This window comes from Eulemur rufifrons, chromosome 8 (assembly GCF_041146395.1).
Source record: "Eulemur rufifrons isolate Redbay chromosome 8, OSU_ERuf_1, whole genome shotgun sequence".
Classification (NCBI taxonomy): Eukaryota; Metazoa; Chordata; class Mammalia; order Primates; family Lemuridae; genus Eulemur; species Eulemur rufifrons.
In genome coordinates this window covers 14,074,212-14,089,267 of record NC_090990.1, presented here as the reverse complement: position 1 = coordinate 14,089,267, position 15,056 = coordinate 14,074,212, and the positions used below count along the sequence as shown (strand labels likewise).

The following is a 15,056-nucleotide window of genomic DNA, read 5'->3' as shown; positions in this document are numbered from 1 at the left end:
GGTGACAATGACCAGTGAGGGTGGCCGTGGCACACTGACCATCCGCGACGTGAAGGAGTCGGACCAGGGTGCCTACACCTGTGAGGCCATGAACGCCCGCGGCATGGTGTTCGGCATTCCCGACGGCGTCCTGGAGCTCATCCCGCAGCGAGGTACGGCCGGAGGGCAGGGGGACACCCGGCGGGGCGGTGGTCAGGGCTGCCGGCCGGTGACCAATTGCAGCCCCTCCCGTGCCGCCCGGCAGGCCCCTGCCCCGACGGGCACTTCTACCTGGAGCACAGCGCCTCCTGCCTGCCCTGCTTCTGCTTCGGTGTCACCACCGTGTGCCAGAGCAGCCGCCGCTTCCGCGACCAGATCCACTTGCGCTTTGACCGGCCCGATGACTTCAAAGGTGTGTTGGCGGGTGGGCGGGCACGGCAGGAGGCGGGAGCTGGGCAGGGAGGGCAGCTGCGGACAGCGCGGCCAGCGCGGCCAGCGCGGCCAGCTTATGGGGAGGAACGCGGGGTCGCTGAAGAAACACTGAGCCCCGTAAGAAAAGCATTTCAGAGGAAAACCAACATTTTTAGAAAAAGCCAAATCCACGCTTGATATCTACCTGCTTCAGGTGTGAAAGGATGGGCTCTGGAGCCAGATTCCTGGCTCAAGTCCTGACCCCGACACTCACTGCCTGTGTGGTCAAGTCGCCATCTTGTGTCTGTCTCAGTTTTCTCATCTGTAAAATGGGGAGGAAATACCTCCCGGGTTTTTGTGAGGACTTAACGGACTGAGGTAGTAAGCCGCTCGGAATAGTGCTCGGTCCATGGTCAGCACCCAGTATTGGCTGATGTCATTGTCCCCATCATCTTCATTGTCAGACAGAGGTGCCAGTGTCCCCAGAGTATAAGACGTGTCCTCAGAGTATAAGAGCCCAGGCTTTGGTAGCTTCCCAGCCCGCGGCTGACCTCCAGCTGCACCTCTTACTGCCTGTGTGATCTTGGGAAATTCTCTTGGCCTCTCTGGGCCCGTTTTCCCCAGTACAAAGGCCGGCGGTTCCACTCAGTTCTCTCTGGCTCTGAGGCAGAATGGCAGGCGGCTGAGAGTGTCGCCCAGACATCACACGGCCCTGGGTTCAAGTCCCAGCTCTGACATCAGGCAGCCCTGGTCCCACTCAGCTGCCTTTCCTCTTCGCAGAGGATCACGAGCATGCCGCGGCATCGGCTCCTTCTGCAGCAAGCCCTCGACAGATGTTGCCTGTTAAGCCCCTTCCTTGGTTAAGGAGCCCCAGAGGGACTTGTGCAAAACTTATTTATCTCCCAAAGTTGTCCCGCAGTGTGTTTATGGTCATGGTCACCATTTGGTGAGCTTGCAGCTGGCAGTGTGGCTTGACATGACAATTGTCGAATGGTCAGTAATTCTTGCAAATCAGGGCTGTTTTTCCAGTTTCAAGATGAGATTCCCGAGGCTCTGAGAGGCTGTGGGGCTCCCTGGGGTCACACGGCTGTTAGAGGCAGAGCTGGAACCCTGGGCCGTCTGATTGGAATGTGCACAGTCAGCGAGGGGGGGAGTCCAGGGCGGGCAGGTGGCCTGTGAGCGGATGGTGACCCGGAGGAAGGAGGTCTAAAGACATCCCCAGAAGGAGGGGGGGGAAAGAAGGTGGTGGAGCCTGGACTCGGGGCGGGACTTCGGGCTGCAGGGAGTCACATTCAGGCTCAGGCGGAGAAGCTGTTGGCAGACAGACCCGGACCCAGGGAAGGAAGAACTCGCTAAGGGTCGGCCTGGCCGGAGCTGGGAGGGAAGCCTTTGGAGGCAGTGAGCTCCCCATCTGTTGGAGCCGCGCCGTCCAAGGTGGCAGTCACTAGCTATGCGTGGCTCTTTAAATTTAAATAAAGTAGTTCATTCCTCAGCCACATTTCGAGTGCTCAGTAGTAGCTGCTTGTGTCAGTCGCTACCGTATGAGAGAGTACAGGGACAGGACACTGCCATCGTCACAGGAAGTTCTCTTGGATGGTTCTGCCCCCGGGATCTGGGAAGATGCTGTCAAGGGAATTCCTGTGTGTGCGTGCATGTATGTGTGCGCGTGTGTGGTGTGCACGTGTGCGTGTCTGTGTGTGTGTGTGTGTATGGAAGAGGGTTGGAGTAGATGACCTGCCAGCCACAATAAGAGCTAACAATTTTATATCCATTTGTTCATTTCATCTTCATAATACGCAAATCATCTATGTGGCTGGCCACCTCTAACACCACTTTACAGATAGGAAAACTGAGGGTTTTCCTGCTCATCTGGAGTGCGGGGGAGGCCAGGACTAGGGCGCCTGCTCTCTGGCCCTGTGTAGCTCTCTGCTGCCCCCACAAGGGCTGTCCCAACCCTGACCACCCGTGGGTCTCTCAGCAAGCAAGAGGCTCTGAGAAGTCCTGCTGCAGAGAATCCCCTTTCTTCAGCCCTGTGGTTTCCAGATGGTTCCCCGCCATCCTTGCAGAACATCAGCTTTCCCCAGGGCATGCTTTGGGAGATGCTGCTGCAAAACTTCGCAGGAAAACAAAAAATCTGGGGAGGAGAAAACAAACTTTGCTTTCTCTTAACTTTGGGAGAGAGACCAAAGTCTTCTCTCAATCAAATTTCCCCCAGAACTTTCCTATCTTCCTGGGTTGCCGCCCCTCAAGGTGGGTGTCTCAGGCAGGCACGTGCTGCGGCCCTCAGCCCTGCCTTTGCCACCCGCAGGCGTGAACGTGACGATGCCTGCGCAGCCGGGCATGCCACCCCTGTCCTCCACCCAGCTGCAGATCGACACCGCCCTGCAGGAGTTCCAGCTGGTCGACCTGTCCCGCCGCTTCCTCGTCCACGACTCTTTCTGGGCTCTGCCCGAGCAGTTCCTGGGCAACAAGGTGAGGGGCCAAGCTGCCACCCTGGGTGGAGAAAGGGCCGAGCCCGCCTTCCGTGCTCAGGGCCCGGGTGGGCTCTGCTGCCCCTGAAGCTGGTGGGCAGCAGGACTGACCTCGGTCCGGGGGGAAGTTGTCATGCCTCCCGCTGTGGCAGCCGCTCATTCATTCAGGGCAGGACCTCTCCCCGCCTCTCTTGGCTTGGGAAAAAAGCAGCATCCCCTCCTCCTGGAAGCCCTCCCTGACTACTCCCCACACCTGGGCTGGGTTCGGTGCCCCCGTGCTGGCCTCCCTGGGCACCTTTTGCGCAGCATTACCATACTCCCCTGCCATGGGCTGAGCACCCCAGAGGCAGAGCCCAGGTCTCACCCATCTTGGCTTCCCTGTGCCCAGCTCAGTGACAGGCACACAGGGAGCATCGGGTCAGCAGAATGGAGGCGTGGACACAGCTGTTCGTGCTGGCCCAGTGGGCATTGAGTGTGCCCATGGCTGCCTGCCCTGATGCCCCTGTCTTGGCCAGGTGGACTCCTATGGCGGCTCCCTGCGCTACAAGGTGCGCTATGAGCTGGCACGTGGAATGCTGGAGCCGGTACAGCGGCCGGACGTGGTCCTCGTGGGTGCCGGATATCGCCTACTCTCCCGAGGCCACGTGCCCACCCAACCCGGCACTCTGAACCAGCGCCAGGTCCAGTTCTCTGAGGTGGGTGGCGCCTGAGCCTTCAGGGCTGGGGAGAAGGGGGTAGTGGGCTGGGTGGACGCTGATGTGTGACCCTCCCCACCTTCGCCCACCCCCAGGAGCACTGGGTCCATGAGTCGGGCCGGCCAGTGCAGCGAGCAGAGCTGCTGCAGGTGCTGCAGAGCCTGGAGGCTGTGCTCATCCAGACCGTGTACAACACCAAGATGGCCAGCGTGGGGCTGAGCGACATCACCATGGACACCACCGTCACCCATGCCACCAGCCACGGCCGTGCCCACAGCGTGGAGGAGTGCAGGTGCCTGACCCGGCAGGGCTGGGGACCACGGAGGCCCTGGCAAGGACAGAGGAGAAACAGCAGGGCCTCACAGTCCCTGCAGCCACTCTCTTGGTCCTGTCCCCACAGATGCCCCATTGGCTATTCTGGCTTGTCCTGCGAGAGCTGCGATGCCCAGTTCACCCGGGTGCCTGGTGGGCCCTACCTGGGCACCTGCTCTGGCTGCAATTGCAATGGCCACGCCAGCTCCTGTGACCCTGTGTATGGCCACTGCCTGGTGAGTTGTGCCAGCTGGCCCTTGGATACTACATGGGAGCAGGGACAGGCTTCTTTGTACCCATAAACTTAGCACAAGCCTCCAGAATGACTGGTAGGCAAGCTGTCATGACCCCTGGATGCATTAACAGAGGTATAGTGTCCAGACAAGGAAGGTGATGGCCTTACTCTCTTCCACCTTCATCAGACTAATCCTGGAGAGGACCGTGTGAGGATGTATGGTCCTTGGGAGGAAGGAGCCTGGATATCATACCTTCCTGCTTTTTTAAAGTTTTTTTTTGAGATAGTGTCTTGCTCTGTTGCCTGGTCTAGAGTGCAGTGACATGATCATAGTTCACAGCAATCCCAAACTCCTGAGTTCAAACAATCCTCGTGGCTCAGCTTCCCAAGTAGGTAGGACTATAAGCACATGCCATAACACCGGGCTAAATTATTTTTATTTTTATTTTTTGTAGAGATAGGGTCTCACTGTGTTGCCCAGGCTGGTCTCAAACTCCTGGCCTCAGGTGATCCTCCTGCCTCAGCTTCCCAAAGTGCTAGGATTACAGCGTGAGCCACTGTGCCCGGCCCATACCTATTTCTTAGGAGTAGTGGAGAGAGCTGGAATTGTGGAGCTAACAGAAGAGAAAGTTTAAGCAGGGAAGAACTATTATGTCCAAATCCCTGAAAAGGTGTCAGGTGGAAGAAATGGGACCTCGGAGGGCAGAACTGGCTGGTGGGTGCAGATTGCAAGAGGGTAGTGGGTTTAGGTCAATATAAAAGCAGGCCTTTGGAACCATTTCTGGGACAGGCTGCCATGTGAGGTGATGAGCTCCCCGTCATCTGTAAGAAGACACAGCTGCTGCTCCCCTATCTGCAAAACTGTGGGGGAATTCCAGCATGCAGCGGGGGGCTGGGCCAGGCAGTCTCAAAGGCCCACCCCAGAGGCCGTCCAGCCCAGTTCTGCTCAGTAGACCCTGAGACACTCCCTCCTTCTCCCCCCTAGAATTGCCAGCACAACACGGAGGGACCACAGTGCAACAAGTGCAAGGCCGGCTTCTTTGGGGACGCCACAAAGGCCACGGCCACTGCCTGCCGGCCCTGCCCTTGCCCATACATTGATCCTTCCCGAAGGTCAGACGCAGCTCGGGGTGGGGCAGATTTGGCGGTGGGAGGTGCGGGCAGTGCCCCAGGCTGGGGGATACTCTACCTGGGCAGAAAGGCGGGAGACCTGGATTCAAATGCCGACCTGGTCACCGAGTGGTCTCATGCTCCTTGATCTCGGCTTCCTTTTCTGTGTAATGGGCCCGTCTGCCTTCCTACAGCTGCCATGAGGCTGCAGGTCAGGAACAGGTGGGCAGGGAGACGGCGTGGACAGGAGTCACTGCCTAGGGTGGGAGTGTACAGCTTGACCCCAGCCCTGCCCCGCGCCCTCGATACCCACAGATTTTCGAATACTTGCTTCCTGGACACGGATGGCCAAGCCACGTGTGACGCATGTGACCCAGGCTACACAGGTCGCCGCTGTGAGAGGTGAGGGAGAACCTCAGGGGCTGCGGGAAGCGGGCTATACCGGGTGGGACCACGGAAGTGCCACTGACAGCCCCCTGTCTCCCCCAGCTGTGCCCCCGGATACGAGGGCAACCCCATCCAGCCGGGCGGAAAGTGCAGGCCCACCAGTGAGTATCGCGGCTGCCCTCCCCCGGCACCTCCCTGGGCTGCCCGCCAGGCCCCCTCCCTCCCTGCCCCAACCTGTGATCCTGGGGGAGCCACTCCCTCTGTCCCTCTGTCTGTCCCTTTCCCACCTGCCTGGCCAACACCCACTTTGTGCCCCAGACCAGGAGATTGTGCGCTGTGACGAGCGGGGCAGCGTGGGGACCTCCGGGGAGGCCTGCCGCTGCAAGGTACGCATGGCGTCCCCACCGCCCCGGGTGCTTGGGCTCTGGCACCACAGCGGGGAGAGGGAGGGAGGAGGCTTCATCTTCTCTCCGTAGCTCCTTGGCCGGTGGCCGCTGTCCTAGCCAGAGGTTGGTGGGCCTGGCTGGCTGGTCTTCCACACCGTGAGAGCTGGCCCGGCACTGGGAGGGAGCGTGCCTTAGGGAGCCAGGTGACCCGAGTTCCAGTCCCGGTCACTCTGTGCAGCCTTTGTGTCTGCATTGTGCCTTCGCTTTGACCACACTTTGTCAGTTCCCACGTGGACACAGGCTGCAGGTATTGGCATCCCCAGTGTGTGGGTGAGGAAATGAAGGCTCGGAGAAGGCAAATCATTTGCACTAAGAACGGGAGAATCAAGTGTCCGTGGAAAAAAGAACTAGACAGATTTTGGAGTCAGGTACTCCTGATCTTAAATCCCAGAGTGGATGAGCAAGTTGAATGACCTTGTGCAATTCATTTCTCATCCCTGCGCCTCAGTTTCCTCATGTGAGGGATGGAGATATCACCTTCCTCTCAAGGTACTTAGGCAAGTTAAATGAGGTTATAGTCGAATAGCAACTAGCACAGTGCATGAAACACTCCATAATTTAGTAGCAGTAATTATTTTCATCAAGTAGCTATACTTCAAATCTAAATTTATTTGTGAGCTCCCTGGCAGCCAAAGAGAAAAGGGCAAAATGGTTGCATAGGCCCCCATTGACTGGGAATTATCATTCAGAGGGTAGTGATGCCTCATACATGTGCTCTTTCAGTGGCTCCCTTGGGCCTTGGGTCCCCATCTAGACTGTGGGCAGATTTAGCTGGAAGCTCCAGGCAGCCCCTCCCGTGGGCTATCCTGCAGCTCCCAGCTCTGTGCCTGCAGAACAACGTGGTGGGGCGCTTGTGCAACGAGTGTGCCGATGGCTCTTTCCACCTGAGTGACCGAAACCCCGACGGCTGCCTCAAGTGCTTCTGCATGGGCGTCAGTCGCCAGTGCACCAGTTCTTCCTGGAGCCGCGCCCAGGTACCCAGGCAAGGCGGGCAGGCAGGCGGGCAGGACTGCTGAGCCCAGGGCCAGATGAACCTAGCACCAGCCCCAGGCCGTGGCCCCCATCCCAGCCCTTTCCCCCCCTCCCAGGTGCTTGGGGCCTCCGAGACGCCTGCTCACTTCAGCCTGACCAACGCCGCGGGCACCTACACCACCAACGAGGGCATCCACTCACTGACGCCCGGGGAACTGGTTTTCTCCTCCTTCCACAACCTCCTCTCTGGACCCTACTTCTGGAGCCTCCCTTCACGCTTCCGGGGGGACAAGGTGGGCAGGGGGTGGGAAGGGAAAGGGAACTCCGGGCAGCAGGAACGGCACAGGCAAAGGCCCGGGAGCAGGAGTGTCGTGGTACCTTGGGAGAATGATGAGATGCTGTGCGTGGAGAAGGTGGCCGCAGCAGCAACAGGGCCCGACTGTGGGCCTCTGCTGAGCGTCTGTCCACCCCGGGTCCCAGGTCACCTCCTATGGAGGAGAGTTGCGCTTCACAGTGACCCAGCGGCCCCAGCCTGGCTCCACGGCCCTGCGCGGGCAGCCGGTGGTGGTGCTGCAGGGCAACGGCATCGTCCTGGAGCATCACAGCTCCCAGGAGCCCGACCCCGGCCAGCCCAGCACCTTCACTGTGCCCTTCCGGGAGGTGAGCAGCGCTGTCCCAGGAGCCCGTCCCGGGGGCAGGGCGGGGGCAAGCCCTTGCTTCTCTCGCTCGGGTGTTTGAGCACCTGTGTCCTTTCCTTGGCAGCAAGCATGGCAGCGGCCCGATGGGCAGCCAGCCACGCGGGAGCACCTGCTGATGGCGCTGGCGGGCATCGACACCCTCCTGATCCGCGCGTCCTACACCCAGCGCCCCGCGGAGAGCAGGTGGCTGGGCGGGGGCAGGGCGGTGGGGGTGGGCTCGAGCGGGGGCTCCAGTCTAAGCAGTGCAATGCGCGGCAGCCAGACTGCCAGCTCTGCCGCTTACAGGCTGTGTGGCCTTTTTGTGCCTCGTTTTCCCCTTCTGTAAAATGGCCATTGTACCAATGCCTCCCTCACAGGCCTGTCCGAGGTTCCCTAGAAGCGAAGCCTGAGACGGGGCCTGGGGCACACATGATTGGCAGGAGAACCTGTAGGCGAGGGAGGGGCTCAGGGCCGCGAAGGGGCCAAGCAAGGATGTGGTCTCGGGTCAAGTCGAGGCTCAGCCTCATCCCACGGGGACCTCTGGAGAGTAGGTGGCCCTGCACAGTCATCTTGCTTTGAGGCAAATGGGCTTTTGTGGCCTGTTTCCGCCAGCCCCTGGCCACCGCAGGGAGCGGGGTGGTAGAACCCCTCTGGGTGCGGAAGTGTAATCGTTTGGAGAAAATCGCAGGTATAAGCCACTCGCCACACCCCTCACAGCAATGGGGGCCCCAGCAGCATCACGACAGGGCTGTCAGAGGGACCAGGGAGACCCCCCCAGGTGGGCCTCCAGGCCTGCCTGGCCCAGAGTAAGCGCTCGCTCATAGTGGGCGCTGTCACGCCCAGGGTCTCTGCCATCAGCATGGACGTGGCGGTGCCTGAGGACACCGGCCAAGACCCTGCGCTGGAAGTGGAGCAGTGCACCTGCCCACTCGGGTACCGTGGCCCCTCCTGCCAGGTGAGCCCTGGGCCCGCCCCCTGTCCAGCCAGCTCCCTCCAAGGTGCTCCCGGGGCCCCCTCCGTTAGCTCTCCCCACCAGACCCCCCCCAGCCCTGGCCACCCGGTGCTCCCGCCCAGATCCGGCCCTGTCCAGGAAGCCCCTCCCACTGCCATCTTCCTGCCCCCAGGACTGTGACACAGGCTACACACGCATGCCCAGCGGCCTCTACCTGGGCACCTGTGAGCGCTGTAGCTGCCACGGCCACTCGGAGGTGTGCGAGCCTGAAACCGGCGCCTGCCAGGTGAGTGGTGGCCCCCTTCCTCCCACCCCAGGGGTCTGCGGCCCCCCGGGGCCCAGTCTCAACCCACGCTCTGCCCCTCCAGAGCTGCCAGCACCACACGGAGGGCCCTCGGTGCGAGCAGTGCCAGCCGGGATACTACGGGGACGCCCAGCGGGGGACACCGCAGGACTGCCAACTGTGCCCGTGCTATGGAGCCCCGGCTGCTGGCCAGTGCGTCCCTGCCTGCACCTGACCTTCCCTGAAACATCCACCACCCTCTCCTGGGGCACCTTTCTTCCCGGGCCCTTCCGCCAGGCAGTGGTTCAATCCTGGCCTTACCCTGCCTCAGTGTGTCACTTTTAGGGCCTCGACTTCCTCATCTGTGAAATGGGGATATGCTACCCACCTGGGCCCCTAGTGTGAAAATTGAGGTCCTTAGCTCAGTGCCTGGCACACAGCTGGCACTCGGGACACATTAGTTCACGTGCCCCCTTCCCCTCCCTTCTCCCTGGACCTGAAGGAGGGCTGGGGGGAAAGAAAGAGCCGCTGCCTTTCTGACGGGAAGTTTGCCCCCCACACTCTCAGGGCCGCCCACACTTGCTTTCTGGACACAGACGGCCACCCCACCTGCGACGCGTGCTCCCCGGGCCACAGCGGGCGGCACTGTGAGAGGTAAGGTGGGTGGCAGGAGGGTGGGGGTGGTGGAGGGCCTGCCCCTGGGGTCCTCGGGCCAGGCCTCGCCCTCCCGACCGCTCTCACTCGGGGGCCCAGTGTAATGCTTGGGAGCCTCAGCCTCTGGCCTGGCACGCGAGACCCTCAGACATGCTGGCCCGTGGTTCCCTCCAGCCCCCGGCACCCCCTGCCCCAGCCAGGCCAGAGTCTTCCTGCAAAACCCCTCATTCTTGCCGAAGGTCCTGGCTCAAGGCCCGATTGCGCTAACTGACTGGCTGTGTGGCCCAGGGCACGTCCCTGCTCTCCCCCCACTGTCCCCCTGGCTGTCAAACGGGCGAGTCAGGCTGCGGTTTCCTCCAGCACACGAGGCCCTTGAGTCCAACAAGGGCCCCAACACAGTCCTCAACACAGTCCTGGGATTCTGCTCCTTCATCGGAGGTTCATCAGGGCCTTTCTCTCTCTGCAGGTGTGCCCCAGGTTACCATGGCAACCCCAGCCAGGGCCAGCCATGCCGAAGTGAGTAGGGTTGGGGGAGGATCATTGGGGTCGGCTGCCCAGTCTCTCCTAGAGAAGGAGCTGGGATGGCCTTTGTTCCCCTTTGGCTGCACCTTCCTGAGCCTCAGCATCTCTGTCTGTAAAATGGGGATAGGAACAGCCCCACCACCTCCGAGTGCTGCCGTGAGAACGTAGAGTGCCCACGTCAGAAATAAATGCTCCCCTCGGTGGTGAGCTGGGTGCTCAGAGAGTGCTGGGAAAGGGGGTGCTTGGTGGGTCTGGGGCTCCAGCCGTGGCTTTCCTCCACCGCAGGAGACGGCCAGACGCCAGAGCCCATAGGCTGTGGCTGCGACCCCCAGGGCAGCGTCAGTAGCCAGTGTGATGCCGCCGGGCAGTGCCAGTGCAAGGTCAGTCCCAACCCCTGCCCTCTGAGAGGCCCGCCCTGCCTGCCACCCAGGCCCGGAGGGAAATCGGGCAGCGTCTGATGGGAGCTGGGGCCTGGGCACGGGCGGGGAGGGGCAGGGACTGCCCAGAACTGCCGGAAGCGGATGGGAAGGCTGGCCTCAGGCTGCTGGGGGTGCAGGAGCCCCACTCGAGGACCTGCCTACACCTGCCGTCCACCCACCCCAGGCCCAGGCGGAAGGCCTCACCTGCAGCCACTGCCGGCCCCACCACTTCCACCTGAGCGCCAGCAACCCCGACGGCTGTCTGCCCTGCTTCTGCATGGGTGTCACCCAGCAGTGCGCCAGCTCCTCCTACACCCGCCACCTGGTGAGAGCCTGTGTGGCCCCGGCACTGGGGCGGGTGGGCCTGGCACTCCTGGCTCCTCATGGGGCAAGTCACGAGCCTGGCCCCAGTGGCGTCCCCGCTGCCCCCATGACTGCCCATCTCAACACTGAGCCCGGCCGCCTTCACCCTGTCCCAGTACCCTCCCCGTGTCCCCTCTGACTCTCCCCTAGCACTGATCTCAGCAAGCCCCCATCACCACCCTGGTGACCTCCCATGCCGTCCCCCACCAAGTTACCTGCCCCAGTGCCAGCCTGACACCCTGTCCTCCTTCCACTGTCAGATCTCCACCCACTTCGCCCCTGGGGACTTCCAAGGCTTTGCCCTGGTGAACCCGCAGCGGAACAGCCGCCTGACCGGAGGCTTCGCCGTGGAACCTGTGCCCGAGGGTGCCCAGCTGTCTTTTGGCAACTTCGCCCAGCTTGGCCACGAGTCCTTCTACTGGCAGCTGCCGGAGATGTACCAGGGAGACAAGGTGTGATGTGCTGCGGGGGCTGCAGACCCTCCCCAAGCGCCAGCCCTGAGCCAGGCCCCTGCTGTGCACCGGGGTCAGTGGTGACTCACACACGAAGTCACCTCTGAGTGGTTTCTGCCAGCAAGCAGGCGTCTGCCGTGTTGCGGCCACGTTGTGGGCAAGCGTGTGGCCTTTGGGGTCCGATAGATGTTGGTGTAAATCCCAGCGCTGCGGCTTGCCAGTTGGACACCTTGTCATGAACCTCAACTCCAGGGCGCTGGGGGGATGGGAGCTCGTGTCTGGCACATAGTGTTCAACTGTTAATGATTATTAGCTTTGATGCAGTTATTCAACAAACAGGTCCGGAGCGAGGCCCTCGAAACACAAGGACGCATGAAACACGGTTTCGGTGTCATTCATTTGCTCCCTCAGAACTCACTCATTCACGTCGCTGGCTCTGAGCCTGGTGTTGGATGTGAGAATTCCTGTAGGTCACGTTTACAGGCTCTTACTACGTGCTCGGCATGGCTCCAAGCACTTTCCATGTCACAACTCAAAGCTGTGAGCCAGGTACTGCTCCTGCCCGGTTCATAACTGAGGAAACCAAGGCCAGAGAGGTTAGGTAACTTACCTAACGTCCCACAGCTCGTAGGTGGCAATGCTGGGATTCAAGTGCAGGTCAGAGGCCGCCCTTAGAATACTGCACTCGTCACAGGTGAACATGGCTTTGCTGCTCCCAGGCACCGTCTGGGGGGAAGGTGATGGTGACGGTCCTGGGGCAGGGTCTTAGGGGCAGACTCCAGGGCAGGCTGCCCAAGTGTGTTCCTCTGGCAGCCACGGCCACCTGGTGGTCCCCAGGGAGAGTCCCCTGCTGGACAACAGGAGGTCCCTGCCGACCGAGGCCAGTGCTCCAGCGAGGGCCGGGGTCTGGAAGGGCGAAAGGACTCTTAGGAGGGGAACAGAGCCAGATTCCCCAGGCTCTCCCAGGGCTGGTCCGTTCTCCCTCCTCGGGTTCCTCCTGTCCCGGCCTCCCCGCCGCCCTGTCCTGCAGCTCTCTGACCTGTCTCTGTCTCCTCTCCCGGTGCTCCCTGTGCCCCGCAGAGGGAGGCATACTTTGCGCGGCTGCGCCGGGCTCACCAGGTAGGCCCAGGATGTGAGTGTGACACAGCACGGTGCGTTCTCGGGTGCCCTGAGCGCTGTGTGGCCTCGGGATCTGCATGAACCCAGGAAGTGACCCGTGGCCCCCCAGGGTCAGGGCACTGCTGTGCCTAAGCCCTGCGATGCCAGGAGGGGTGTGTGCCTCACCTCCCCCTCTGTGTGGTCTGGGCCTGGTGCCAGCCGTCTAAGGTCAGAATGGTGACCGAGGTAGCAGGGAGACTAACTCGATGCTAATCCACGTGACTGTATCTGGCCCACCGGGTTCCCCTGGCGCTTCCTCCCAAGCAACCACCATTAACCCCTGTGTGCACATGCCCCCAAGTGCCTGGAGTGAACCCCGAGTGCCGGTCTGGAGGGGGGAGCATGCATCGTTCTTCCCAATCAGTGTGGGCCTTTCTGGCCACCAAGTGCATGGGTAGAGGACCCCGGGAGGTCTGAGCTGGCCTGTGCCCTCCATCCCATCAGAACCGCACATCCCTCTCAGAGGAGCAGTTGCGGGCAGCTGTGACAGCTGGGAGGATCCCGGGGCCCCCAGAGGGCAAGGGCCGGGCACAGCGGGCCTCACAGGTAACTGAGGGCCTGGCCGGGACAGGCTGGGTCTGGGGCCCCAAGGAGGAGACCAGAGAGCTCAGTCTAAGCAGGAGCCTTGAACCAAGGCCCTGGGCCTCCTGGCCCATCTTCCCCCATGCCAGCCCGGGCCCGGCCTGGTGCCCAGTCCACTCGGTGTTGCCCTTGGGAAACAGTCCAGAGCATGAATGGCTTGGGCTAGTGCCAGGGCACACACGGGGAGTCAGGCCAGGGAGCAGCCTCCCTGCCACAGATGCTGCTGGGGCCGCCTCCAGCACTCTGGCTTGGCAGGACAGAGCTATCTGCCCCCCTTGCTGGGCACCCCCTGTGGGGCTTCCGCCCAGCAGTCACAGCCTGTAGGCAGCTAAGCCCATCCCAGGGTACCCCCACCTGGCTCAGGAGGAGCAAGAGGGCAGTGGGTACAAGGGCCAGAACAGATGGCACAGAGGGACAACTGGCTGGGCCTGGGCACAGCTGGGGGCAGGCAAAGCCTCATGAGTGTCCATTCTGTCCCTCTCTGCTCCCTATCTCTGTCCTCCCTCTCCCGGTCCCCCAGGTGGACGAGGCCCAGAGGCGTATGGATGCTGAGATCTGGGAGCTCCTTTCCAGCTTTGCTGCCCACCCCCAACCCCCTCCCCGGGGGCTCTCGCCCCATCCCCGGCCTGCAGCTGCTCTGCGAGCGGCTCCCCCCTCCTCTTCCTCCTCCTCCTCCTCCTCCTCCTCATCCTCCTCCTCCTCCTCCTCCTCCTCCTCCTCCTCCTCGGCTTCTCTGTCTTCCCCAGCAGGCTCTCAGGTATGTGCCGAGTCACTCACCAAGGGACCCCCACCCACCTTGCTTTCTAGCCTCCAGTCATTTCTGAACCAACTTCACAATTTTTTACACTACCTAGACTAGTACTTCACGTTTTCCTCCAAATCGATGATATATACGTTAAAAGAGCTGCTCAGTTTTAGAATGTTTACCAATGTTCTACACAGATGTTGGGTCCGCAGGAGAAGGACCCAGACCACGCCCAGGGGAAGCAACTGGGAGTCCGGGTCCAGAGGGGGAGGGAGGCTGTCCACAGAGCAGGGCGAGGACCTGAGCTGTCAGGTGGGGTGCTCTGTCCCTCTGCCCTGCTGCTGAGCCTCCCTCGGGTGGCTGTCCACCCCTGTGGGGACCGTCTCTACCCTGTTGTCCCCAACCCCCACTCCCCTCAGCTCTCACAGCCTGTCCTTCTGTCCTAGTTCTCTCTGTCCTACGAAGGCTTCTCTCTGCTTCCTGGAAGCCTCTATTATTGGCAGCTGCCCCAGGCCTTCCTGGGGGACAAGGTAACAGGGAGTTGGGGGTGCCGTAGAATCCTACAATATTATCAAGGCCTTGTCAAAGCCCTTTATGACACAAATGGGTAGACCAAGGCCCATGGGGAGGGGGCGAGGGCCTTGCCTGGGGTCCTATGTTCGGGTCAAAGTACAGCTGAGAGGGAACTCAGCTCTGCTCCTGCCCTTTAGCCAGCCCCTGGCCCCTGGGCCCCGGCCGAGGGCTGTCTCACCTGGGAGTTTCTCTCTCTCCTCCGGGCTCCCTTGACCCTGTGTCCAGATCGCCGGCCTAGGTCATGGTACTGCACACATCCATTCTGGAAGCATTCACCAGGCTGTGTGCTGCACCAGCGTGCGGGCAGAAGAGGCCCCGGCCTCCCAAGCCCCCGTTCTTCCTATTGTCACTCCTGTCACATCAGCAGCGTGACTACCGTCAGCAGCTGCCGCAGTGGCATTCGTATGCGTGTTGATACCGCCTCCGTCTTGCTCACTAAGCAATTGGGAGTAGCCCCTTAAGAATACGGACACTGTGTGATAAAGTCAGGGCGAGGGGGCGGGGTGGCGGGGGGGGGGGGGGGGGGGGGGGAGGAATTTGCCGGAGCCGGGTGGGGCTGGAGGCGGCGCGGGGTCAGTGGGTGTCGGAGCACACTCGGTACTGTGCCGAGTGTGTCACTTTACGTGTCCTGTGTTACAGTCCTCACAGCGCCCTTCAC

The 15,056-nt window shown here is 61.5% G+C and overlaps 1 protein-coding gene across 3 annotated transcripts in view; it reads left to right on the top strand.

Annotated features, from left to right (window-relative positions):
• The window catches only part of HSPG2 (heparan sulfate proteoglycan 2), a 96,105-nt gene that overhangs the window by 43,911 nt on the left and 37,138 nt on the right, over positions 1-15,056 (top strand). For all 3 annotated transcript variants that reach the window (XM_069479522.1, XM_069479523.1, XM_069479521.1), the window contains exons 12-33: positions 1-152; positions 245-391; positions 2,699-2,862; positions 3,377-3,556; positions 3,652-3,848; positions 3,957-4,104; positions 5,089-5,216; positions 5,529-5,615; positions 5,703-5,761; positions 5,919-5,986; positions 6,880-7,020; positions 7,135-7,311; positions 7,499-7,678; positions 7,781-7,899; positions 8,539-8,650; positions 8,820-8,933; positions 9,016-9,143; positions 9,498-9,584; positions 10,051-10,100; positions 10,392-10,486; positions 10,710-10,850; positions 11,149-11,340. In XM_069479522.1, coding sequence (XP_069335623.1) covers positions 1-152; positions 245-391; positions 2,699-2,862; positions 3,377-3,556; positions 3,652-3,848; positions 3,957-4,104; positions 5,089-5,216; positions 5,529-5,615; positions 5,703-5,761; positions 5,919-5,986; positions 6,880-7,020; positions 7,135-7,311; positions 7,499-7,678; positions 7,781-7,899; positions 8,539-8,650; positions 8,820-8,933; positions 9,016-9,143; positions 9,498-9,584; positions 10,051-10,100; positions 10,392-10,486; positions 10,710-10,850; positions 11,149-11,340 — 2,866 coding nt within the window. The remainder of the gene's footprint in view (positions 153-244; positions 392-2,698; positions 2,863-3,376; positions 3,557-3,651; positions 3,849-3,956; positions 4,105-5,088; positions 5,217-5,528; positions 5,616-5,702; positions 5,762-5,918; positions 5,987-6,879; positions 7,021-7,134; positions 7,312-7,498; positions 7,679-7,780; positions 7,900-8,538; positions 8,651-8,819; positions 8,934-9,015; positions 9,144-9,497; positions 9,585-10,050; positions 10,101-10,391; positions 10,487-10,709; positions 10,851-11,148; positions 11,341-15,056) is intronic.